The following is a 27,879-nucleotide window of genomic DNA, read 5'->3' as shown; positions in this document are numbered from 1 at the left end:
GGGGTAGCACTAGTCTGGTTATACAGAAAATACGGCTACAGAATGACAAATCTACATTGGGCATAAAGAATCTAGCGCTCGTTACATAATGCAGTTTCATCAGAGGAGCATATTTCAATGTGGAAAAAAGAGAACATTAAAGAGGACAGTGAATCGATCACTCCCATTGTAACCTTTGTTCTACACTGTCACTCGGGATCTGGAAGTGCCACTTTTTTGCCTCATCTGTACTCCGTGACAAAGCAAGCGTACGACGTATAACAGCTGCTCTTTATTATGACAGATGGAACTCCTGGGGCTAGGCTACATTAAAAATAACCTTTTGCTGTTCGTGCTCTGATACAAAACCAAACAGTCCCAATAACTGAAAATGATGTGTTGTTGCAGATACCAGACTTCATATTCATTATTCCTCTTGGAGCACCAGCCCGCGCTGGCAGCTCTTACATGTACCATTACGGATATGGGATCTGCTTTATACAGTTCTCAGCTCTGAAATAAATGACGCTGCTCTTCCATCATCATAAGTGGAGCAAATACAAAAAGGTCAGTAGTACTGGGATTGTGCGCTAAGATCACAGAGGGAGAAGATGAAAGCCGTTTACTCAAAGAAATGGGTTACAGAATCTCAGATGAATAGTTCTAATGAAAGATTTGGAAAGTACATCGCTCTACTCTACAAATGACGCCTTACAGAACATCGCGGAGAATCTGTATGAAGTCAGTCACTGGTTTCTGAGCCAACTTCCAAACTAACTAGTGAAGGCAATATTAATTACTTTATATAGTGCTCATAAGTGTCCATACCCGAGAGAGAATCCAGCTCCTTTGTGTCTTCGTCTTTTTCTTCTTCTTTTGACTCCTCCAGTTCTTTCCGGTACTCTTCTGCTGCCTGGTTCTCTTGTTCTTCAGTGTGGGCATTCTGCTCATCCACCACTAGCACATACAGACCTCTGTTATTATACATCACAAGCAGAGCCACAAATATAGGGGTGGATTTTATATACTCGTTTATAATAAAGTTCACTAGAGGAAATTTCAAAATATATTAAAAGGTGCACTTCACTTCACACATCAGTATTTTCGATCAGTATTTCATCAGTATTTGCCAAAACCAGGAGTGTCATCGACACACAAAACAGGGGTCAATCTTTCAATTAAAGTTTTAAGTTAGGCCCCTTTCACACATCAGTTTTTTGCCATCAGTCACAATCCGTTAGCTCGACGGATCCATCGCAGATTGTGTAAAAACTGATGAGCATGCTCAGTTAAAAAAAATGGAATCAGTCATTTGACGAATTACGACGGATCCTGCGCCTATAGGCTTCCATTCTACCAAACGATGGACGGCAACGGATCCGTCCTTTTCCGATTTTTCGAAGTAGACAACAAATGTTACTTTGTCCGTTGTCTTTGTCCGCCGGACAAACAATTTTCGATGGATGAAACGGGAAGCCATCCGTCGCAATCCGTCACTAATACAACTTGATGAGAAAAAAAACTGATCCAGCGGCACCAGTCGCCGTATACGTTTTTTTTTTCAAAATTTGACGGATTGTGACTGACGGCAAAAAACTGATGTGTGAAAGGAGCCTTACGCTCCTGGCTTTGGTATACAAACACTGATACAAAATACGTATGAATGAAGCCTTAGGCAAAAAAAAGGAAAATCTAAAAATACGTTGTATCAAAAAGTACATTTTGTGGCGTGAAACTACATCTCCTTTTAGTACCGAATGTTCACATTTTCGACTTTTGGTTAGAATAATGCAACAATCAAACACTGTGCGCAAATAGAAACTTACCCTAATTTTTGCATAATTGGAGACTTTTTGGGGGTTCAGTTCATGCTAATCTGCTTGATTAACGTGGGCCAAAATGGAAAGTAGACTTCTAATTGTAGAATAAGGAATCATGGGGAAGTTAATTAAGGAATAATTAACCTAAGCGTTTTCATGGTCCATCTCCCTTATGGATCTCAGTTACCTAATAAAGTGGTAGTTCTAAAAACTATGGATTAAAAGGTACAAAAGCAAGGCTTGGACTATAAGAAATTGGTTCACATCAAGGGGGTCGCCTAGGTCTTAGGTGTATACTCCTCCTTCTTCCTACCCTTAAAGTAACATAAGAGCCTTTGAATTCAAGAATTACAGATAGACCCAAAACTACTAATGAGCGAGCACTACCATTCTCACTACCTGCTAAAAGCAGTTAGACACTCGGTTGGACGCGACTCAAGTACCTAGTATAATGAAAGTCAATGGGGAATGCAAGCATTTTTACGGAGCTTAAGTTCACCATTGACTTCCATTATAATTGGTACACAAGTCGCACCCATCCGAGCGTCCGACTGCTCGTTACGAATACTGAGCACCAGGGGCATTGGAGTGCTCGCTCATCACTACCCAACAATTAAAAGGGAACATGTCTTGTCCGATAACACTATTAATCTGCAGATATAGGATAGGGTTTATCTGTAGGTTATTAGTCTTATAAAGGTGCCCTGCCCATGCTTGTGTAAATACTGTATGCTGGTGATCACCCAAATGAGTGAACAAAATGCTTATCCTTAGGTTGATCGCATTCTTTAGAACAGCAAAAAAATATATTGTCATCGTTCCAAGTAGTATATTGCCCCAGGTGATGTGCAACCAACCATATGACTCTGTATGGGGACAGAGACATCATATCATTAATCCTTCAGTCCTCATTATTTGTCCGTGTCTCTAAACAGGCCAGTAATCGAGTGCCCATGCCCTAGTACAGTGGTCTCAAACACGCGGCCCCTCAAGCTGCTTCGTGCGGCCCCCAGGCCCGTGCCCGTTAACTATCGCGGCTGGTGCAGGGGCACTGTCTGCACTTTGTTAGATGAATGTTTTGCCGGTGCTGCGCTCTCAGTCAAGGGCTCTGCGCACGCAGCGCCGGCAATACAATCATCTGACAGAAATCGCTACCAGGGACTGCGGCCCCTACACCTGCTACGATAGTCACCGGGGGCACGGGCCTGCAGACAACAAGAAGCAGAGATGAGGCAGTCGAGGGAACGGGTCACAGGTGACAAGAATGGTGTTTTGGTTTTTTTTGTGTGTATGTGAAGGACGGCACATTGACCCCTTAGCGACCTATGACGTACTGGGTACGTCATGGCTCCCTGGTACTTAAGGACCCATGACGTACCCAGTATGTCATGGCGAAATTGCGGCCCTGGAGCCACGGTGGCTGCGATCGCTTTGCATTGCAAATACCTTAGATTCGGGGAGGAGGGGACCTTAGGAGGGGTGGTGTCTCCTCCCCGGACCTACGGAGGCTGTGATTGGCTGACGAACGCCGCTCAGCCAATCACAGCCACTGTAATGTTTCAACCATTGAAAATGGCTGAAACATTGAAATCCAGCCATTATCAGTGCAGCTATAGCACTGATCATTGGCTGGAGCTGGGTGACCTCTGTTTCCCCCACCCCCAGGTCTGATTGGAGAGACCGGCGTTGTGACCGATCTCTCCAATCACTGTGGATATGGGGCCGGAGACCGCTCCCCTCATCTTCACTCCAGCGTCTGTGGAAGCTGAGGATTGGAGAGCGATCGGTGAGTTATAGCCACTGCCCCCACCCATTACTACAAGATGGGGACATGACTATAGAATAGGGACAAGGTGGGCACATGACTATAGAATAGGGACAAGGTGGGCACATGACTATAGGATGGGGACAAGGTGGGCACATGACTATAGGATGGGGACAAGTTGGGCACATGACTATAGGATGGGGACAAGGTGGGCACATGACTATAGAATAGGGACAAGGTGGGCACATGACTATAGAATAGGGACAAGGTGGGCACATGACTATAGGATGGGGACAAGGCTAGGGACATTACTAAAGGATGGGGACATTACAAGGATGGGCAGAATACTATTGGATGGGGACATTACCATAGAATGGGGACAAGGCTGGAGTCATTACTATAGAATGGGGACTAGGATCGGCACAGTACTACAGGATATGGACATTACTACAAGGGGACAAGGATGGGAAACATTACTATAGGATAGGGATAAGGCTGGGGACATTACTATAGGATGGGGACAAGGAGGGACACATTACTACAGGAAGGGCACATTATGATAAGATGGGGACAAGGCTGGGGACATTACTAAAGGATAGGGACATTACTGTAGGATGGGCACATTACTATAGAATGGGACAACTATATGATGGGGACAGTACTACAGGATAGGGAGATTGCTACAAGGGGACAAGGATGGGGAACATTACTATAAGATGGGGACAAGGCTGGACACATTACTACAGGATGGGCACATTATGATAAGATGGGGACATTACTATAGGATGGGGACAAGGATGAGTACTTTACTGTAGGATGGGGGAGTAGGGTGGGGCACGATACTACAAGGGGACAAGGATGGGCACATTACAACAAGATGGGGAACATTACTAAAAGATGTTGCCAAGATTTCTATATAGTGATGATTGTAACACTATTAGTTACAAGAAAGGGATAAAATGTAAAAAAAACCCACAAAATAAGGCATGACTTTTTTTTACCATCAAAATATTTTTTTTATATTTAACCAAAGAATGTGCACATTTGTTATAATAAACAAGTGAAAAATGTTCAAAATCAGTGATCCAAAGGTGTGTAAATAAAAATATATGGTACCAATAAAAATGTCACTTTGTCCTGCAAAGAATGCGGCCCCCCCAAATTATTTTTTTCCTCTGTGCAGCCCATACACCCAGCCGAGTTTGAGACCCCTGCCCTAGTATATAATGAATCCATTCATCCTAACGGCACAATGACAAGATGAAACCACTAAAGGATCATGACCTATGATTACTTTTTCAAGACACTTATATATTTGTGTGTACCTATTGGACCTGACCTTGGCAAGTGGTAGCAGAACGTGGTGCAAGTGGCATGTGATTTTACACTCAGTTTGTAAATCTGAGTGACATGTCAGCGCAAGACTGACTAGAAAGATTATCCTCTTACAGTCACACCTACATCATATGCTGGGAAAATGTGTATACTGAAACAACTACAGGCATGAACCAAAGTTTGGATTGTCTGCTTTCAGTGCCTTAAGCCCCCGTCACTTTTACGACTTTCCAGCAATCTCGACAATGATACGACCTTGATAGGGATTGCTGGTAAGTCGCTACATGGTCGCTGGTGAGATTTCAAACAGTCAGATCTACCCAACGATGCAGCAACGATACAGCGACCTGTATAACGATCACAGTGGTCGTTGGGACCCTGAACTCTGAGTTGTGACCGAGGTCGTTGGTAAGGTGTCAAACACACCGATGCATCCTGCCCAGCAGGACCTCGACGATCAAAAATGGTCCAGGCCATTCCGACACGACCAGCGATCTCACAGCAGGGGCCTGGTTGCTGCTATGTGTGAAACGTAGCGAGATCGCTGGCGAGGTCGTTGTTGCGTCACAGAATCTGTGACTCAGCAGCGATCTCGCTACGTGTGAAGGTACCTTAAGTGTTTTGCTGAAGTGGACATTTGGGAAGAGTAGGAGGGGAGAAGAGTGCTTTTGTTAACTCTTATTACCTAAAAATCAATCAGCTAAGAAATGCCCGACAATGCTGATTGTTAGCAAACAGATCTCAAAAACAGAAATTCTAAAAGCTCCTCCGAGGTGTCCTGTTCAGCTGAATGACAGGCAGCCTATAAAGACCTCTAAAGGCTGCTTTACACCAGAAGATCTATCGTGCAATAGATCGTCGGGGTCACGGTTTTTGTGACGCACATCCGGCATCGCTTGCGATGCCGGCCTGTGTGACACCTCCTAGCGACGCAGTATCGCTCACAAATCGTGAGTCGTGTACTGCTCGTTAGGTTTCATAATATCGTTTAATTGAATTGTTCATCATTCCCGGGGTAGCACACGCCGCTCCGTGTGACACCCGGGGAACGATGAACATCGCTTACCTGCGACCCGCGGCTCTCACCGGCTATGTGGAAGGAAGGAGGTGGGCGGGATGTTTACGTCCCGCTCATCTCCGCCCCTCCGCTTCCATTGGCCGGCGGCCGTGTGACGTCGCTGTGACGCCGAATGTCCCTCCCACTCCAGGAAGTGGACGTTCGCCGCCCACAGCGAGGTCGGACGGGAGGTAAGTACGTGTGACGAGGGGTTACCGACTTTTTGCGTCACGGGCAAATCGCTGCCCGTGGCGCACAAAGGACGGGGGCAGGTACGATCGATTGTGAAATTGCACAATCGGTCGTACCGTGTAAAGCAGCCTTAAGATAAGGGTTCTTTGTAGCCACAAGTTTTTCCCTTTATGAGAATGCCATAGTGCTTGTCCTATACCGATGTTATTACACCATTAATATATAAGCAATCTATCATGATTTGTGAGACAGTGCCATGAATGAAAACAAATGACGACTTAAACAGAAAACATTCCATAGACATTGCATTGTTAGGTGGAAGTTATTAGTGTAACTGAAATCATTCTGCAGCTTGGCTCCCGTAATGCTGAGAACAATTAGAGCTATGAATATCATCAGCACTGCAACATACTAAAATGTCAATCATCTGGGCAAGTGTTTCCAACCAACACTATATCAATTTATTCAGCAAGTAACCAGAGCATTGTGTTATGTGCTTGTGAAATACCTGAATTGTTACACGAGGCCTGAGTAATCGGCGTAGGCAATATTCAGAACATATTAGTAGAATGCCAATTTTAGAGAAGCTTAAAATACATTTCCAAGATTTTCTCATGACACATTTCATTATATTCGTGTAGACCCAACAGAACACCCACCCTTTTCAGCTTGTTCTATGATCTGCCTGACTGCTTTTTTCAGGCTGTTGGCTCGCAGCATGAGCTGCTCCCGCGGTTTGAAGAGCTTTGGCGTGGAAGACTTTGCAATGTTGTCTGTCAACTGCTCCTTGCTCTCAGAGAGGGAGTCTTCGCTGGAGAATTCTTCCTCTACTTCCTCCTCCACAATGGGTGGCGTTAAATGTGCCAACAGCGGCGCTGCCTGAGCTTCTGCATGGAGGGTCTGGAGCAGCAGATCGAGCTTTTCATTCAATGTGGTACACTACAAGACAAATCTCACAATTACCTCTGATGGTGGGCCAGATAACCAATGTGATGAATGCAATCACGTCCACATTGTACATTGCCATGGACTCTGAAGTGCTATGTGATGAAGTGACTGTTATACAGCATTCTGCACCGTCCTGTATTAATAATGCCATTTTCTGGTGGGCTGTAGCTTATAATCCACAGATTTTCCTTATTATTTTAACCCTTTTGAACATTTCTCAATTGCCACAAACCAAATTTTCCAAAAGGGAAATACAATTATGCAGAGCTTTATGCTAATTGACTATGGCTCTGCACACTCCAGAGTCGTGGCTTTGTTAAAACGAACCCCTTATGATGACAATGGTACCTGATCCGAGGGCAGAATAGTAATGAAGAGTAGGGGCAAACCAGATCTACAAGTTTGTGGAAGATTTTTAAGTAAAACTTGCATTTTATTAATTGAAATGCCTGGTGTTTTTATGCATAGGAGTCCAGTGGGTGGTATTATTCATTGATTGACAATCTGCATGACTGTGCATGCAGAGACAGCTGTCAATCATTATTAGGACCGCCCACTGGATTCATATACATACAAACACCAGGGATTTCACTGAAAAAAATGAGTATTTTCCCGTAAACCTGTATATCATTCTGCTCAGCTTCTTCTTTGTACTGTGCTCTTCACAGATCGCAGTGCATGTACAACGTGACATGTTCCTTTACAGGGGTTGTCCACTACTTGGACACCCTTTTCTCATTCAGCTCGTTCCTCCCATAAAAATAAATAAGCCTATATTCAGCCATGGTTCCAGCAATGTCTGAAGTCGCATTCCCAGGGCCCACATGACATTGTTATGACACATGAGCCCCGCGCCGAATTCCTTACCCCCACCTTTGGACTTTTGAGCAGGAAGTCAGCAAAACACTAACATCCTGCTCAACTATCCGAAAGCGGGAAGACAGACGTCAGGCACTGATTGCTTACAAACCCCGCGAGTCCTAATGTCACGTGTGCCCCGGGATCGTGACTTCAGACATCGCTGGAACTGCGGCTGCACCGGATGTGAACATAGGGTTTTTTATTTTAATGGGGGTGGACAAGGGGAATAAGTAGTGGTTGTCCAATAACTGGATTGTTTGATCTTTTTTTAAAGGATCACTAGAAACCTTGACAGTTCCTGATGACTTTATTAAGGGTCTCTTAAAATATTAGGCCTGACATTATGTCTGGAGACATGCTGCATCATTATGGGTGCCTCAGTAGTCAAATTAAACACAGAATGTAAAAAGAGAATTGCTCGAAGGTAATTCAGTTCTGACCTGTGTACCATTCCAAAGGCCGCCATTCACATTAAAATTTGCTCAAAACACTGATATGGACATGTTCGGCCATCAGTCATAGATGCCCCAGATAACGGATTGTGAGGAGAGATGTCAATCATCTTCGATTGTGGACTACCATTCGCTTTGTCCTCCTACACAGAAGACGCCGCCAGACACGTCTGGTGACTGCACCTTGTTAAAGAGCACAAGAGCGCTCAGATGAACAAGCGCTCGTGCATGGGACACCCAGTTAAGCTAAGAATGATCGTGCGGCCGGCAGTCATCTAATGTGTATAAAGGACTATAGTATCAGGAGTGTTAGGAGAAAAACAATACTTACTTTCATTGCCATCACTTCTGCTTCCTCCGAATTCTCCAGTGGTTTCTCGTAGGTCTTACCAACTTTTGCCACAAAATCTTTTACAGTCTCACACAAAACCCTTGAAATAGAAATTAATAAAACAAGAATAAGGTTGATCTTTTTTGCAGCATTAGATAAATGGACAGAACGTTAATTCGGGTATGTTTTTGATTGGCTTTCCAAATCTAGCAGATATAAGGGAAAATCATCAAGTAACCGATTGTTTTTTTCGTGACATATTGTACTTCATGTTAGTGGTAAATTTAGGATGACATTTCTTGTGTTTATTTGTGGGGAAAAAAAATGGAAATTTGAGAAAAAAAACCAACAGCCGAGTCTCAGATCTCTGGTAAGCAGAGTCCCCACTCGCGATTGCATCGGGCACAGCACCGATGCCCATGCGATTGTTAGTACATACATTATATATATATAAATAATATTATATATACATACATACGTCTAAGATCATGAAGAGGTTAAAGGAAATGTGTCATCCGAAAGTGACCAATTGTCATGTGATGTTCTGCTCTGAACTCGCTAGGTGTCACAGCAGCGTCGGACTTTGGGCACACTGCAGAGTCTGACAAGCAACCTGATGTCTCCTAGTTGCTCAGCCAGAGTTGGGTGTCAGCTATGTTCACTGGTCTTCAGTCCACCAGGTGTTAATTCCTGGTGGCTTGTGAACTGCTGCTACGGTAGGAGCTCAGGTTGCTAATGAACATTCACAATCGCCTACACCCTTTATGAGGTGCTGGATCCAGTTCCGCATCGCCGATAATAGTTCCAGCGATTCAGGTCTTAGCTTGTGGTCCCGCCTCTCTCCAGGGGTGAGGGAGAGGGGGTGTTAGACCAGGGTATGGACTGCAGTTAGGGTCATTCAGGCGGTCCAGACCTCGCTACCATCGCGCGTACCTCTGGCATAAGGGACAGTGCAGGATCCCCTGTCTGAGGGCCAGTCTAGGTGCACCTGCTCAGTTACCCATCATTCCCGTGACATCTATTGTTTAAATCACATTTTGTGTTAAATGTAATGATTTATCTTTTGGGCAACGTGTTTTTTTCAAATCACAAGCCATAGGCGCTTTTCTACACTACTTTTTGCTCTTTCAAGAAATGCACATGAATATTCACAGCAATGAACAGACAGCACACACTCATTAGATACTTCAATACGAGAAATATTCAAAGGTCATCGAGAAGAAAAAGTTTGCAGGGTCCACTGTAACATCAGCTATTGTAAATGGTGGATCCTGTGCTATCACCTGTGAATAGAGGTGTGACTATTCCGTATAACCCTGCCTCTGATAAGGAAACTGCTGTAAACTCTTCCTGAAAATACAGGAAGTATGAGTCTAAAAGACCCAGTGCCAATGTGAAAATTGCAATATTATTAATTAAGTTTTTTTAAAAGAAGCCATTTTATACCCTTAATAACCTTTTTTAAAATCAAACAAAAAAACAAAACAAATGAAAATACGGATTCTTTCAGAAATGGATTTGGAAGGTTTGTGTAACAATAAAATCCCCAATATAAAAGTGGATGCAGATGCGACTCACTTTGCCGAGGATATAACTACAGAATGCTTGTCTGAATTAAGAATCTTCGCCAGGTGAGTGGCCACGGAGTCTTCATACGTAGAGATCTGAAACTAGTAACACATTTACATTTAATTACATATGTAATCAGTACACAACAGCAATGAAGCAAATCAACAGTTTCTTTGAAACATATTTACAGTTCTTGCTACTCTAAAGAAATAAGATACTATAGTATGAGCCTTCAGGAGTTAAACACCTTAAATGGAACCTGTCATGTCCTCGAACACTATTAAAGAAGTGGTTCAGCCATATTCATTATTGGCCGAAACAATATTATGCTGAGAAACAAGGTTTCTCTCAAATACCTTGAGTGTGTCTCCTGCTTGCGGCGCTCTGCAGTGAAGGAGGAGCAGGGAGATGCTGTGACAAGCGGTGAAACTCCACCCACAGCCCAATGACTCCCAGAGACTGGAGCCGGCCACGGTGATGTCAGGTGAACAGGAAGTTGACGTGACATCACCGGATCCCTGAGGTCATGGAGCCCGGGGGTCAGGCAATAGTGAAGGATGGTCTGCAATAGTGCCGCTCACAGGTGCTATTGGCAACACAAGAGAAACATTGTTTCTCAACATAATATCGATGTGGCCAATAATGAATATGGATGAACCACCCCTTTAACTTGCAGATGTGGGGTTAGTCTGCAGGCTGCTCTAAACCTGCTCGGCCGCTGCACTGAGAGCCCCACTGCCAGAAGGAAATGTACTTTATTACTCAAGGCAGATTCTGGCTTTCAGTCCTGCAGGGATGCCTCCATGTTTTCATTCACCGCTCAGTACACAGTGAGAGACGGCTGTAAACACCTCCGAATGATAATGTGTACTAAGTAGTGAATGAAAACATGCCGGCACACCTGCAGGACTAAAAGCCAAAGGCTGCCGCGAAGAATTAAGTTAATTTCCTCCCAGTTGCCGGCTTTCTTTTGATTGCAATCAGCTTGCTTGTGTTAAAATAATAAAATCATTCACTCACCCGATTTCCATCATTGCATCGCCTCCATTGCTCCGTAGAGTTCATGTCTATTGCACTGCAGCCAGCCACTGGCCTTCTTGGCTCTACCAATGTAGATAGTGCCAGCCACTGAGCCCAGTGATTGCTTGCTGCAGTGGCTCATCCCATTTACATCAGTGGAGGAGCTGAGCTAAGTGACTGGCAGCAGTGCTGTAGATATGAGGTCACCGCTGCAGCTGGTAAACCATAACCAGAGCAGCAGGGGGGACACAGATTGCTAAATACTGGCCTAATTTATCATTTTTAACACATGACAATGGCGTGCAGAGGGGTGAACCCAGAAAAACCCTTTTACAGGTACATTTCCATGGGGCCCATATACATTAAACTTTCTGTCCAAATAATACACCCAGAAAATCCACTGTATTACACAAAAAATGCAAAGTGAATGACATTTTAAAACGTCACACCCCCAGACTGTGGAGAACATCCCAAATTAGCAAACTAAGGCTAGTATACTGCAGCTCAGTAGAACATTCATTATGCACAAAAATATGGAATAATCCCTTTTTAATTATCTATTAAAAAAATAAAAAAAAGTTATTTTATATATATATATATATATATATATATATATATATATATATATATATATATATATATATTAAAGAAAAACATACAATGTAAGTACAAAGAATCTGAGCAGGAGCCTAAATACCATATTTCATGTACTAAAGATAGTACAACATGTAGAGTCCCACAGAGCACGTGACCATGAGGAATCAGGAGTGAAGTCCTGATAATTGACAAGTCCACCCGTTATAATGTACACTGTGCGTAGGATAATAGCACTTATCTAAGTGCAGTTACCGCTGTGGATGCCCTTCATGCTGTTTAGAATGCGTCTTTTTCACCACTCTCTATTTTACACCTTCCTACAAACTGTACTGTTTTGGCTTTTGAACATATTTGAGTACAGTTCCCATCTCCAGTGCATGCATGGGTTTACAATTTTTACTTTATATCGTAAAACAATTACATTTGTCATTTACAAAGGCCATACGTCCAGTTCCTCATGGTCACTTGTTCTGTGTGACCCTACATATAATTATTGTTACTACCTTGTTTCCCCAAAAATAAGACCTTGCATTATTTTTAGCTCCAAAAGATGCATTGAGACATATTCATTACATATTTACATAATTACATATTCCTACACATTCAGGAAATGTCTAATAGTTTGTATTGGTGGTAGTGACTAGGTTACCCGTTAATGTAAAATGAATATTCACCCATTCTCCAGCCCATAAACCAGACCCCACTCTGCCGACATCAGTGATTGGAACTTTTGTTAATGAAAAAATGTATATTCCCCTCCTTAACCCACAAAGCCCTCTGCCCTTGTCAGTATTTGGAACTTGTGCTAATGAAAAATTGAATATTCACCCCCCACCCCCCTTTCTCACCGTTCATCCCGCCCACCCCTCTGTTGGCATTAGTTAATTGAACTTTTGTTAATGAAAAAATGAGTATTTTCCCCCTTCCCCCAGCCACCCCTCTGTGCAGTGTCAGTGATTCACTCAGACGGTCGTATTGCTGCTCAAGGATTTCAGCGCAATGTTCGCACTGCCTGGGAGCTCTACTGACCCGAGAGTATCGGCACACATTTCAGCTGTCACGCTCTGGTTATAAGAGCCGCCCGCCAGGGTGAGTATTGCGCTGCGATCTTAGGACAGTAATATGACAGTCTGAGGGAATCATGTCACATGACACCCGGGTGGGCGGGGAAGGAAGTCAATATTCATTTTTTCCATTAACACAAATTTCAATTTCTGATACCGGGAGAGGACTGGGCGGGATCATGGGTAGAAAGAGGGATGAATATTCATTCCATTAATAAGGCGGAATGTGACTATAAACGTCAGGGCTTACAGCAACACAACGGGGCAACATACAACAATAAAAGTTACAGATCCTGAAAGGGTTGCCCAAACCCTATTTCAGGATACTATTAGTATGCTGATCAGCAACTAGGACTTATTTTTGAAGTAGGGTTATATTTTAACCATACTACAAATAGGCAGAAAAATCCTGCTAGGGCATATTTTTGGGGAAGGTCTTATTTTCATCTTTACTACATGAAATATGATATACGCTTTAAGCTTCTGTTCACCTAACTCATTATTTGCGTATGGTCTTGTATGTTTTTATACTTTTTTTTTTTCCATTATGTGTCAATAAAAAGTGATTTTTTTTTTTTTATTTCTGCTTGTGAAGTCTTGCACATTTTTTGCACAAGTATCCTTTGCTGAACTATCCTTCGACAGAGCAAGACCAAAGACCTCACAAATAATACTATTAAATGGCTAATTTCTTACAAAAAAGTCAACTGCATAAAATGTTTCTTATAACATACAAATATAGTATACCATCAAAACGGCAAACAACAGCTCAAAATTATACTGGAAAAAAAGTACGTAGAAGAATCAAAGAGAAAAAGGAAGGTCCAGCGAGCAGGCAAAAAATTAAAAAAAAACTTACTGAAAAATATTAAAAATTGAGAATATTGCAGTAGCGGAATAATATTCTGACAGTGTAAAAAATTAATAATTTTTGTTCCATTAATAATTTTTTACACTGTCAGATCATTATTCCGCTACTGCTATGTTATTAATTTTTAATATTTTTCAATATTTCTCTGTCGATTAACTTCTGTCCTGGTCTGGAGCAAGATTGTCAGGTGATTGCCTTGAAGCAGCGGATTTATTACTATTAGCGATCAGCTGGCGTTTTTTGTCTTTTTTTCCATAGATAGAAGAACATTTACTTGGCACTCTTCAGACTCCTCTTCCGGAGATATGGGAAGTATTGAGGTTTTTGATGGCAACTTCAACTCATACGACATTATACTCCACCTGCCATAAAAAGTGTCCAATGAGAACAGTGTGTGAAACATACATTTCCATCAGTCTATGTATACTGGTGCGCAGGTCATCAATTTCATACAGTACAGTCTCTTATGATTCTACAATTTTCAAACATAAAGCCCGCTTTACACACTACAATATATCTTACAATGTGTCGGCGGGGTCACGTCGTAAGTGACGCACATCCGGCATCGTAAGGTACATTGTAGTGTGTAACAGCTACATGCGATTGTGAATGAACGGTAAAACGTTCATCGCACGCACGTCGTTCATTCCTCATGAATTGAACGTCCGGTTGTTCTTCGTACCCGGGGTAGCACACATCGCAGTGTGTGACACCACGGGAACGATGAACAGATCTTACCTGCGTCCTGCGACTCCCGGCCAGCAATGAGGAAGGAAGGAGGTGGGCGGGATGTCTACATCCCGCTCATCTCCGCCCCTCCGCTTCTATTGGCCGGCTGCCGCGTGACGTCGATGTGACGCCAAACGTCCCTCCCACTCCAGGAAGTGGACTTCGCCGCCCACATCGAGGTCGTATGGACGGGTAAGTATGTGTGACGGGGGTTAATCGTTTGTGCGGCACATTCAACAAAATTGAACGTGCCGCACATACAATGGGGGCGGTTACGAACGCATACGATATCGTATGCGAAATCGTAACATGTAAAGCAGGCTTAAGTCTTAATTTGATAGACACAGGAACTGTAGCAAGTAATGATCATAAAATCTTATTGAAATTAACTTTGGCGGCAATTTTAGCTTTGCTTTTTGCACAATGTCTGCTTTGGTACGAGAGCCATAACATACCGTGATATTTAGTAATGACTAGGGACCATTACATATGGAGTACCATGTCCCGGAGCACTTGATGTAAGATCATTGGTCTATTTGTCTCAGAAGGAGCAAGTTAGACCTCGAAATACATTATTTTAACACAATAATAAAAACCTATTCTAAACAAGTCAACGGCTCACCCACTTTTGGGGAACATTGTCAAAATACAATATTCTTTTGGAGATTCATATATCTTCTCTGCATACAACCTCCCAAAGAGTAATGGAAATAGCAGTCCTTATGGTAATATATTAATTAAAGACCATGATGGACATTGTGCCTCCAGCTTAATCCAAGAAGGTGAGCAATTTGATATACATTTACTGTTATCTTTCAACCTGAGCAAACTGCACAACAGAGTAGATCTTAAGAAATTCTTAAAATTTTTTTCCATTAATCCAAACTAGTTAAAAACCATCTTGCTTTGCGCCTTGACCAACAACTGTAGTAAATTGTATTGCCATTGGTGTCCACTGTCTTCTCTACATATGTCAAGCAAATAAAATGTCAAGACATTTGTAGATATGTCTTTAGAAATAACTAAGTGTACAATTCGAAGAAAACTTAAAAGATTGCAAATCGATTCCGAATACAGTGCTTTCTAACCTGGATACATAGAAGCTTTAAACATAGGAGTCAATTGTATGTAACGAGTCGAGACCGAGATGAGATCTTTTTGACCTATGGCCTTCTCTACAACGCTGAGCTCTGATTTTACCTTAATAAATTCTACTACCCAACAATGAATAAAAGTCACCACCATGGCAGAACTTTTCCACAGATTTTTTGTATCGGTTAACTTTTGTCATGTTGCTCATGTCACGAGAAGGTGAAACAGGTTGTCAAAAAAATAGTCTAAACCAGTGGTTTCATTTTTGAGAACCTGGCTTGTGTATACACTGGATTTACTAATCTATACTGAATATAGACGGTGGGAAACACATGAATACTAGTAGCTAATTACATGTAGTGCATTCTGGTACGGAGGATGGGTGTATACCTAAATCTGACCAAATACAAGGATAAAATACAGCTTTTTGGAGGATATATCTAAAGAAATCTCACCTGTCCAACATTTTAGTGCTTGCACGTTCCAACTTCTCCAATATCTGTGGCAACTGTGTATCATCATCACAGGAAGCGCCCCATCCGAGCACCCTCGCCAGGTCATTGCCAGTACCCAAGGGAAGGACTCCAAGTTGACACTATGGTTACAGGGAGAGACATACAATATTACATTACAGAATAGGTGGACATTGAAGACATACATTACTTATCCAGGAATATTTTTCACGTCAGCCATACCAATCAGCTCACTACTAGCCATGAATTCCACTTGGATGATCTGTACCTCATATTATTAAAATTAGTAGTTTAAAATTACAAAAGAAAATATGAAATTCAGATCCCAAAATAATAAAGACAAGATAAATGTATAATATAAGGAACTTTGAGACAAATCCAGGATTAAGATAAGGACAAATATGGACTAAAACATGACCCAAAACGTTTTACTTAACACTAGAATTCCCAGAAATTTCGAGCTTCCCCCTGAAGTCCCGAAAGAGGGTCAAATGACCTTATAGTCTTTATATTATCAAATACAATAAACTGAATAGAACTAACTAGAAACTAAATGGCTAAACTCAATGAAAAACCACAACCTCCTGTGGTGCGACAGTAATGGCCTTTATTACAGAACAAAAGACGGTGATTATAGGATGTTAGCTAAAATCCTTTAGGTCATTCGACCCGTCTCTGGGTTCCAAAAGGTAGAAATGTTAAATGACCCCTCTCTGGGACTTCTAGTGTTAAGAGATTGTTGAGGGGTCCCATTTACACACTCATAGGCATTCCATTCTTGAGGTGATAAAAAAAGGGTCTGGCTACTGAAACAAGTCCATATCAGCTGAATGGAAGGCCAATATCAGTAAAGCTGAACACAGCCTCAAATTTTCCCATGAACAGGCTAAAAAGCCATGAGTGAGATGTTAATGGTAACCAAATATCTCGATCAGTCATAACATTAAAAGCCTAATATTGTGTGGGTAGACCCTCCTGCAGCCAAAACAGCTCTGACATGTTGGGACACAGATTCCTTAACACCTCTAAAGGCATTTGTAGTATCTGGCACTAAGATGTTAGCAGAAACTCCTTAAATTCCTGTAAGACTTTTCTTTACAGAACATCCTACAGATGCTAGACTGGATTGATTGATATTTGGGAGAATTCAAGTCAACACTTTGGATTCTTTATCATGTTTCTCCATCCATTCCTGAATAATCTTTGCAGTAAGGTGCATTATGCTGCAAGAGTCCATTACTATTAAAGGGGGGTTCAGGTGTCAGGAAATACCTGTCCCCTGGCTATTGCTTAAAAAAAAAAAAAAGAAGAAAAAAAACCCCACAAATGGTGCTTTATTTACTCAGTGTTGGGTCTCCGCGGAAGCAGTGACAGGGTGAGTATATTTATATTATATAAAAAAAAAAAAAGTGTTTTTTAATACAAACTGCAATCAGGTGACAGGGGTTTTCAAAAATAGCAACAAGAAGAGGAGATAAAAACTCCCCCAAAAATGTATTATAAAATGTACTCACAGCAAAAAAGGGCAACCAGTCCAGTTAGCCCAGGCCAACACATCTAATGCACAAACAGGATGCAGACAAGCCTCTCAACCATGTGTTGGCCTGGGCTAACTGGACTGGTTGCCCTTTTTTGCTGTGACAGGGGTTTTCCCCAAAACTGGAAACACGTTTTAAACAATATTCTTCTCGTTATGGGGCTCTCTTTGGTCTGTTTAGGTAGGAGGTATGTGTCAAAGAAACCTCCACATGAATGCCAGGACATTGCCCAGAGCATCACGCTGCCTCCGCTAGCTTACCTTCTTCCCATTGTGTGGCCTGGCACTACATTATTCCCAGTTAAGTAACATACATACCTCAAAGGCCAATTTTTATTGTTAGGGATTATAGCTTATTAGGCTGAGACCAGAAGGGGCCGCTGGCCGCGTGTTGCAAACTCCACCCACCCTCAGTGTCCAATGGCTGAATGACTTTATAATGAAACCATACAGCCATTGGCCACTGCATGTGGGAGGAGCTTCTGCCGCACTGCCAGCAGTACCAGTTGCCTTCACCCCTAGAAAACCGAGTAAACTGAATGCCATAGAACAGTTAAATGCAGGACAATATTTTGTGAAAGGCTTTATATACTGACCTGTTTATGTAAGCTAAGTTTATCAATCTCAGATAAAACCCAGCCAACACTTCCATCGCCACCACATACAAGTATCCGGAAATTATCAAACTTCTGAAATAATCGTAAACTAAAATAAGAAAATAAATGATAAAAGAACAAAGTTAGAGGTCATGAAGCGCCCACGAGCAGGTTTACATTTAATCTTAGGGAAACCTAATATTAGGAAAAGGGTGTTTTTTCATAATTGTGGAATGAGTATAGTGGCTCACAGTCACAACCAAAGTACGGCACATAAACAGTATTGCCATTTATGAGAGAATAAAATAAGACATCACTTTATAAATCTGGTACAATCTATTTAAGGGTATAGGTCATTAAGAAACAGATGAGCAAATTCCTATGCTTTATTTACTGATTTGCAAATTTGCAAGGGTTAAAAAGATTTTCCACTACTGATTTGACTTCCTTTCTTTTAACCTAACTCTTCCTAACACTTTTATAATATACTTCTGCTATATACTCTGCTCCTGTAAGCTGCTCTCTAACAGGCTTGTAAATTCCTTTATTGCTGTTGTAGGTTTGATCGTTCCTATTGCAGACCAGAATCGGACCAACTGAGCAGGACATATAACTGGTGGGGGCTAAGAGGAAAGTGAAGTGTAGCCAGACTGCTGTCACTCACAGAGAGGCAGCCCCACCAGTGATGTGTCCTGCTCGGTTGGTCCGATTTCGGTCTAAAGTAGGACGTATCAAACCTACAACAACAATAAAGTTATTTATGAGCCGGTTTCAGATCAGCTTACAGGCACAAAGTAGATAGCAGAAGTATAGTAAGAAAGTGTTAATTAGGAAGAGTTAGGATAAAAGAAAGGTGGTCATACTAGTAGTTGAAAACCTTTTTCATTCTTTTGATTATTCCCTAAAATTCTATTTTCAACGCCTTGCAAAGTATCAACATTTAATAAGGTAAAATATATTGATGATCCTTATATAAAGAAAAAAATAAAAAAACATGTTTATGCCTCGTCTTTTCTTGCAAGAGTTAAAAACTTTTGTTCTTTTTTTTTTTATTTCTGTGTCAATTTAAAGAGGTTAGTGTTACCAGTGTATGTTATTTTGGGGATGTGGCCACTAGGACCCCTAGTAATCACTGCAACAAAATTGATAGCTTAAAGGGGTATTCCAGCTCTGCTCACTTCTGCATTAGGAGGTGAGCAGGGCCAGTGACGGCACGTCTATAGATAACTGTAAAATCGAGGTCACATGTATAAGCAAGAGGTATGAGCCAACGTTCTTATTTTTAAATAATAAGACAACACCCGCCACTCACACATTTGACCTCACAGGCGTCATCTGACGAAGTCACTGGCCCTGCTCACCTCCCAATTGTAAAAATGAAGCCGCAATTTCCCTTTAAAAATACTAGGACAATATTTGCATGAGAAAATTATAGGGGTTCAAACACTATTGTATTTAATGGCTCATCAGTAGTACACAAATAGTCCAGTTTTGGGATTGATCAGTATCTGAGTGGACAGATTCCAAGAATCCCAACAAAGAGCTAGTTTTAGGCTTGCTCCATAAGCATGATGTGGTTTTGAAAGTTTTTTCCAATAAAATAAGCCCCATTTTTGCCTTTTATCCAGTAATTAGGTTTCCATAAACCGGAAGCTTCTTACCCTAAATGAGGTCCTCCATTCATCAGGTCAAACACCTGGGCGGGGTTCAGCAACTGCTTGAATCTTCGGAGGAATTTCACACCCTGATTGTCTCCGCTTTTTGAATTTACAAAGACAAGTAGGGGACTGGCACAAGACGGAGGGCAGGTCGCTTTCCAGAACCCTGGCACAAGAATAAAGGTAGGTTATATTGTTCATCTGTCAATTCACAGCTACAAATAAAAAAAACTGTATCTATAAAACAAACCATAGTATTACTCCGATATGTGAAATACTTGCCATAAAGTATTCAGAAAAGCAATATGGCCACAGTCTTCTTATCTTATACAATTGTTATCAATGTCAGCCAATAACCCATGCACAAGATCAAGACCATTTTAATTTGCAATATCATATAATAAGTTGTAAAAGTTTTAGAAAAACATAATTGGAAAGCCCCCGATGATGCATACCTAAACATTGCATATATTGAAGGATTAAATAAATACTCCATTCTGTAGGCACATACCATCAGAGTCTATACTGTTGAGTGCTGTGGGAGGTATTATAGATACTTTACATTGGCCAAGGGGGCATTTTCGAGGGTATTGGTCCTTACATGAAGTGTGTACCTGAAAAAAACATAAAACATACTTAATGGCCACGCTCACAATTGCACTAGGTTTTTGAATTGTTGATTTTTTTTGTCCTATATGTAAAATTAATTTTTTTTTCAAATCTTTTTGGTTTTATAGAGAATCTGTCAGAAGGTTTTTGCAATGTTTACTAAGTGCAGCATAATGTAGAGTTAGAGAACCTGATTCCAGTGATGCATCACTTACTTAACTACTTGGTGCAGTTCATGAAATCCTGGCAGTAAATGTAATACAGTGGAACCTTGGTTGAAGAGTAACTTGTTTTGGGAGCGTTTTGCAAGACAAGCAAAGCTTTCTACACATTTGTAACTTGGTTTAAGAGCAATGCTTTGCAGGAAGAGCAAATACTCACCGTGCACATGTCGGGTTCTGTCCATTCACCGCACTCTAACCCGTTTCGGAGGTAACTTTCTGTACATATGTACTGTATACAGTATACCATTGTACAGTACAGTATATACTATACAGCATGTCTATCAACAATTTGCATTTGTGGATATAGTATTGTTCTTTCTTATTGATAACCAGTGCAGCACATTGCTTATACTGTACCTCTCGCACACCAACAATTTTATTGTAAGCTAAAGTCCAGTTTAATTTGCTTTATATGTTCTGTACAGCATTTTGTATCAGTGTACTGTAATAATTTTATATGAATACAGGACATTATTTTGTATTACTGTAATAAGTTTGTATAAATACAGCAAATATTTTTGGGTTGTGGAACGAATTGTCAGCATTTCAATTATTTCCTATGGGAAAATCTGCTTTGATATAAAAGCAACTTGGTTTAAGAGCTCACTCCCGGAACAAATTATGCTCATAATCCAAAGTTCCACTGAGTGTATAACCCCACCCACACCCCTGATTGGCAGCTTCTTGTGTACACTTTGTATGGTAAGCAACCTGTAAATTAGTGCTGGGGAGGGGGTATACAAATTAGCTGGTCTGGCTTTCCATCAACACCTAGTCAGGCAGTGATAAGCTCCTGCTGATAAAACACTGATGAAATTGAAACTACAGCACAAAGCCTAATAAGTGATACATCCGTGTTAATCAGGCTCTCATCTCCTACATAATGCTCTCAGATTAAGGCTCTGTACCCATGAGTTTCTCATGCTGCATATTTTCGTTACATCACAAACACAGCGTCTTAGGTTGTGTGCACACGATCAGGGTTTGCAGCGCTTTGGACACTGTTTCTGCTACGTCCAAAACACTGCGTTGTACAGTAAAAACAGTGGCTGGGATTTATAGAAATCCATGCAGACTGTGCATCTTTTCTCCACAGCGTAAACTGACATCCGGAGCAGCTTTCTGAACTGCAGAATGTCAATTTATGCTGCGAAGAAGCGAGTGTTCTCCGCAGGGAGAATGGAGCTAAGCGGCATGAACCCTGATCGTGGGCACGGGCAGCTGCGGAGGACATGCTACGCCCAGGATGCAGTGTGTCCTAATCGTGTGAACATACCCTTACAGATACAGCAGAGTGGATGGGATCTATAGAAATCTCCTGCACAATGTGCTGCTTTATTACTCTGCGTAAACTGACCGCGGTGCGCGTTTCAAATCAGGAACTTGGCAAATTCTCTAGCAGGTAAACAGAGTTTTATGTGCAGATCTTCCCTATAGAACCGCATTAGATGAGGAAAAATGCACATGGCTTTTTAGTGCATTTCCACTGCAAAAACACATCAAAGATGCATGGAATCCGCACATGACAGTGTTAATAAAGCATTGTCAAAGCCAAATACCAGAAGTATCAAAAACCGAGCAGTTTTTTTTTTTGGGCGGAGAGGGGGTGGGGGGGGATTAAGCATGCCATACCACTAAGACAAAAACTACAGCGTCAAAAATGCATGTAAAAAAACTTACTAAAAAATGCAACGTAACACACATAATATTATAATAGGAGCAGAAATACTGCAGAAAATCTGCAACATCAAAAACTCACCAAATACTCATTGTGGGAATGTAGCCTAAATAGTAAAAACCTACTGACAGATTCCCCTTAATGCTGTTCAAGTAACACAAAAAACCCAAATACATAATAAAAAAAAAATATGTGAAATTCTTCTTACAGGTTACAAAATACTGTAATATCAAATCAAATTGCACATAGCACAAATAATAAGAATTGGAAGCTTGGCCATCTAATCATTTCCCATTAAATACATAGCATATATATGAGAATTGATGGAATATATCATCCGGATGATAAAATAAATTAGGAGCACCTGTCTTGCACATGGAAACCCTAAAGGATAATTATCCAAATATCTACATATTACAATGCCTTGGACCATGAAACCTAAACGACATTCCTTTGTCATAATCCTGTTTAAAGCTCCAGCGTAAAAATAACCAAACTCCCCCCAAGCTTTCTGTACAGTACCCCTCAGTGTACTGAAATGGGAGGACTAGACTTTGCATCTCCTTCTTAGTGTATTGAAATTAATTACGATCTACCATGTTACTTATGTGCAACTCATTTACATAGCCAGCTATGCTGTTGCTTTTGACAGATCCAAAATTACAGTAGTCGCTGAATGTTGTCAACATTATCTCCTCTACCCTGTACTTATTTTAACAGTCGCTCAGTGTTACATAAACCAAAAGGGAGAAGGAGGTCCTAAACAGCAGAGTGACAGGACAGCATCTAAGTCTTCAGAGAAGGCAGAGCAAACAGACTGCAAAGTGTAAGAAAGAAAATCCAGAGGAACATAGCAGAACAGATCTATAGGGAAAGTGAGGGAGAAGGAAATCTGACTATGTATTAGTAGAACTACAGGAGAGGACCTAGGGAGAAGGAGGCCCTTAACAGTGAAGTAAGAGGACAGCATCTTAGTCTACAGAGAAGGCAGATCAAAAAGACTGCAAAGTGTAAGGCAGAAAATAGAGCAAAACGTAACAGCATATATCTATAGGGAAAGTGAGGGAGATGGAAATTAGATCATGTATTAGTGTAAGTACAGGAGAGGACCAAGGGAGAAGGAGGTCCTAAACAGCAGAGTAAGGACAGCATCCAAGTCTTCAGAGAAGGCAGATCAAACAGACTGTAAAGTGGAAGAAACAAAATAGAGAGGAATGTAGCAGCATACATCTATAGGAGAAGTGAGGGAGATGGAAATCAGACCATCTATTGGTGTAACTACAGGAGAGGACCTAGGAAGAAGGAGGCCCTAAACAGTGTTGTGAGAGGACAGCATCCAAGTCTGTAGAGAAGGCAGATCACAGAGACTGCAAAGTGTAAGAAGGAAAATAGAGAGGAACGAAGCAGCATAGATCTATAGGGAAAGTGAGGGAGAATGAAATCAGACCATGTATTAGTGTAACTACAGGAGAGGACCTAGGGAAATCACACTTTTCAGCAGCAATGTTAATGTTGCAAATGGCATATCTGAAAGTCAGCAAAAAAATTAGAGATTGCAGATTGAAACTAAGGTCAGATTTAGGGGTACTTTGCACACTACGACATCGCAGGTGCGATGTCGGTGGGGTCATGTCGAAAGTGACGCACTTCCTGCGTCGCTCTTGACATCGTAGTGTGTAAAGCCTAGATGATACGATTAACGAGTGCAAAAGTGTCGTAAGCGTATCATCGGTGTAGCGTCGGCGAACACCATAATTACCTTGCTGCGACGGTCCGATGTTGTTCCTCGTTCCTGCGGCAGCACACATCGCTGTGTGTGAAGTCGCAGGAGCGAGGAACAACTCCTACCTGCTTCACCACGGCTCCTGTCGGCTATGCGGAAGGAAGGAGGTGGGCGGGATGTTTACGTCCCGCTCATCTCCGCCCCTCCGCTTCTATTGACCGCCTGCTGTGTGATGTCGCTATGACACCGCACGGCCCGCCCCCTTAATAAGGAGGCGGGTCGCCGGCCAGAGCAACGTCGCAGGGCAAGGTGAGTGCATGTGAAGCTGGCGTAGCGATAATTTTCGCTACGCCAGCTATCACCACATATCGCTGTTGCGACAGGGGCTGGGACTATCGCGCTCGGCATCGCAGCATCGGCTTGCAATGTCGTAGTGTGCAAAGTACCCCTTAGACATCAGTTTTTCAGTCCTATCCATGGATTTTTACATTACTGAAGGTATATGCAGATTGTTCATTTACATTTAAAGTACAATTTAGAGAACTAACTTTATAAGGAAGCAAATAATTCGTAATAATTAAAGAAAAAAAAAACACACAACTATTTATAAATTGGAAATGTTTAATTTTATGTTTTGGCCATTAAGAAAAATACAAAAAAAATAAATAAAGCTAAAGTGTAGATGGGGAAAAATCAAAAATGGATATTCTTACCATTGCTTTACACCAAAGGCACCGCCAATCCTGCAGGCGTAACACACTGCCACATGTTTTATCACATACGGCACATTTGGCACTGACCGGCAAGTTTCCTTCCAGCCATTGATGAGGCATTGCTATCTGAAAAGAAGAACGGTTGGAAACAAAATGTAAATATTGCAAATTATTAGCGTTATAAATGCCAACTCAGAGGTACATTGATCAGTGGCGACCGGTGACTATTTGGAGATCATTAGTTGGATATTTACGAGGCAAAGAATGCTCAGTATAAAAGCTCCCGGTGGAGAACAAGATGGCCATTAAGTCAGTAAGTGTCTCAACCATTTAATGGTTTCCGCATTAGGATCTTGCAGGGAAAACATCTATACTCACACCATCCTCATCCTCAATGATATCTTTGCCAATGGAGGCTAGCGTTGTCCACTTGCAGTTGTTTGTAGCCCTCACCGCACATCTCTTATGAGCTTTAAATTTACACACTAAAATCATTAAAAAAATACATATTAGTACAAGCAGTTACACTGAAGTCATTAAGGAAACTAAACGCAACATTAAATATTTACTCCCATGTGATACGGTTCTAGGGAAACTTGCCCCAGGCACAGATCTGCAGTGATCAGTTTGCATTTATAGCACAAATCTGTGTTATTCTACAGAGATACACGGCCTGCACTCAGCGGAGACATGCTACCATATTTATGTAATGTAAAAGACGGGAAATCTGCTAATGATAAATGTGAGACGCAAACTGCCATGCCTGCATGAGGATGAAGGGCAGAAATCGCTTTCCCGGAGGTAGTTTCACTGCCAGAAACATTGCTCAAATTCATCTGTCACCAGGTCTAACATAGTCCGATTTAAATATTACTTTATTCCCACTTCTCTAAGTGTCTTGGGGTTTTTCTTCAAGGGAATCTGTCAGCAGGTTTTTTCTACTTAATCTGACAGCATCATAATGTAGGCAAGGAGATTCTGAATCTAACGGTGTATCACATAGATTACTGGTTGCAGCCGTTCCTACATAAGGCTGCTTTCACACTACGTTTTTTTAACATGCGTCCTGAACGTTTTTTTTAACGCAAAAACGGATCCAGTGCAAATGCGTTTTCATTTCAATGCATTTGCAATGGACTCGCGTCAACATGCGTTCACATGCGTTTGTGTGCGTTATAGTGAGGATCCAGCAACTTGCAGTTGTTTAACATTTTTCAAAAACGCTACTTGTAGCGTTTTTGAGCTGCGTCCAAATACTGCAAATTGCTGGATCCTGACTATACTGCATGCAAACGCATGTGAACGCTGGCATGCTGATAAACAGGATCCTGCTTACTCTACTGAGCATGCACAGAAACCAGCCTGGTGTCATCAGTCCTCTCTGTCTCTCTCCCCCTCCCTCTCCCTCCCTCCCTCCCCCTCCCTCTCCCTCCCTCCCTCCCCCTCCCTCTCCCTCCCTCTCTCTCCCCCGCCTGAGAGCTGCAGACACTCGTAACCAAGGTAAATATCGGGTAACCAAGCAAAGCACTTCTCTTAGTTACCCGATGTTTACGTTGGTTACGTGTGCAGGGAGCAGGCAGCCCGGCTCCTAGCAGCTGCGGATGCTCGTAACCAAGGTAAATATCGGGTATCCAAGCAAGTTACCCGATGTTTACCTTGGTTACGAGCCTCCGCAGCTGTCAGAAGCCGGCTCCCAGTCTATCACATTCAGTTCTATATGGAGATAAGGTATGCACACCAGTGACTATGGAAGGGGAATACATGTAATAGCAGAAACTGCTGTGTGAATACTGACATTAAAAATTCAATAGCTATATGTAAGAGTGAAAATGTGAAAAATGGAACCTGCATTACTGCCATGAATATATGAATAAAGAGAAATTTAGCTACTGAATTGATCAATGCAATAGAGCCCCAACACTACGCCAAAGTATTTCTCTACGTTGGGGTCCCTAGCTTGTGTGTGTCCTCTCATGCAGTTAAAAAACTTACTGTATATGGGAAGCTGAGACCCAGGCTATATATACGTATCATGTGGATTGGCAATAGGTGTGGTTGGGGTGGGTTCACAAACGAAAAACTACTAACAAATAAGGAATAACGTTTGCAGCACAAACTGCTGTGTGAATACTGACATGAAAAATAATAGTTTTTTAACTGCTTGAGAGGACACACACTAGCTAGGGACCCCAACGTAGAGAAATACTTTGGCGTAGTGTTGGGGCTCTATTGCATTGATCAATTCAGTAGCTAAATTTCTCTTTGTTCATATGTTCATGGCAGTAATGCAGGTTCCATTTTTCACATTTCATTCTTACATATAGCTATTGGATTTTTCATGTCAGTATTCACACAGCAGTTTCTGCTATTACATGTACTCCCCTTGCATAGTCACTGGTGTGCATACCTTATCTCCATATAGTGATTTTTGTTAGGTTTTTGCACCCAGTTCAGACATAGAGTGGAGTTCCAAACGTTATTCCTTATTTATCACGTTCAGTTCCACTGACTCCCAATCACATGACTTCAATGCACGCCCATAAAATTAAAATGGCAGGATCCTGCAAAATAACACATGCGTTTGCATGCGTTTTTTTGCTGTAAAAGCAGGATCTGCTTTTACAGCAAAAAAACGTTCATGACACATGTTAAAAAAAGTAGCGTGAAAGCAGCCTAATCAAAATATTGAGTTTTAAGCATGTAGCTGAGCCCAGAGAGCTGACCCACCCACACTAGGCTTTCTATAGAGATTGTGAATTGACTGAGGTGTCATTCACACCAGAGGGTGTGTCGGACTGCCCTGCACATGAGTTTCTAGTCCTGTAATGTTAAATCACAGGATAGAAAATAAAGCCAATAGCTTAAGTAAACAATTAACCACACACAGATCAGAGGCATAGTTGAGTTTTGTTTTTTTAACCCCTACAGCATGCGGTCCTCAGCTTACATAGCAAACACCTGCTGACAGATTCCCTTTAAATTCACC

General features: G+C 41.7%; 1 protein-coding gene across 4 annotated transcripts in view; it reads right to left on the bottom strand.

Annotated features, from left to right (window-relative positions):
• DGKH (diacylglycerol kinase eta) overlaps positions 1-27,879 on the bottom strand; it is a 353,417-nt gene that overhangs the window by 72,211 nt on the left and 253,327 nt on the right. For all 4 annotated transcript variants that reach the window (XM_075336859.1, XM_075336858.1, XM_075336860.1 and 1 more), the window contains 11 exons: positions 25,272-25,378; positions 24,894-25,019; positions 20,458-20,560; positions 19,950-20,112; positions 18,289-18,397; positions 16,138-16,277; positions 14,136-14,223; positions 10,319-10,410; positions 8,741-8,840; positions 6,808-7,087; positions 808-936 (listed from right to left, as the gene is read on the bottom strand). In XM_075336859.1, coding sequence (XP_075192974.1) covers positions 808-936; positions 6,808-7,087; positions 8,741-8,840; positions 10,319-10,410; positions 14,136-14,223; positions 16,138-16,277; positions 18,289-18,397; positions 19,950-20,112; positions 20,458-20,560; positions 24,894-25,019; positions 25,272-25,378 — 1,437 coding nt within the window. The remainder of the gene's footprint in view (positions 1-807; positions 937-6,807; positions 7,088-8,740; positions 8,841-10,318; positions 10,411-14,135; positions 14,224-16,137; positions 16,278-18,288; positions 18,398-19,949; positions 20,113-20,457; positions 20,561-24,893; positions 25,020-25,271; positions 25,379-27,879) is intronic.

The sequence above is a fragment of the Anomaloglossus baeobatrachus genome, chromosome 2 (assembly GCF_048569485.1).
Source record: "Anomaloglossus baeobatrachus isolate aAnoBae1 chromosome 2, aAnoBae1.hap1, whole genome shotgun sequence".
In the NCBI taxonomy this organism is placed as follows: domain Eukaryota; kingdom Metazoa; phylum Chordata; class Amphibia; order Anura; family Aromobatidae; genus Anomaloglossus; species Anomaloglossus baeobatrachus.
The sequence above is the reverse complement of the archived record's forward strand: the minus strand, read 5'-3'. Positions and strand labels throughout refer to the sequence as shown.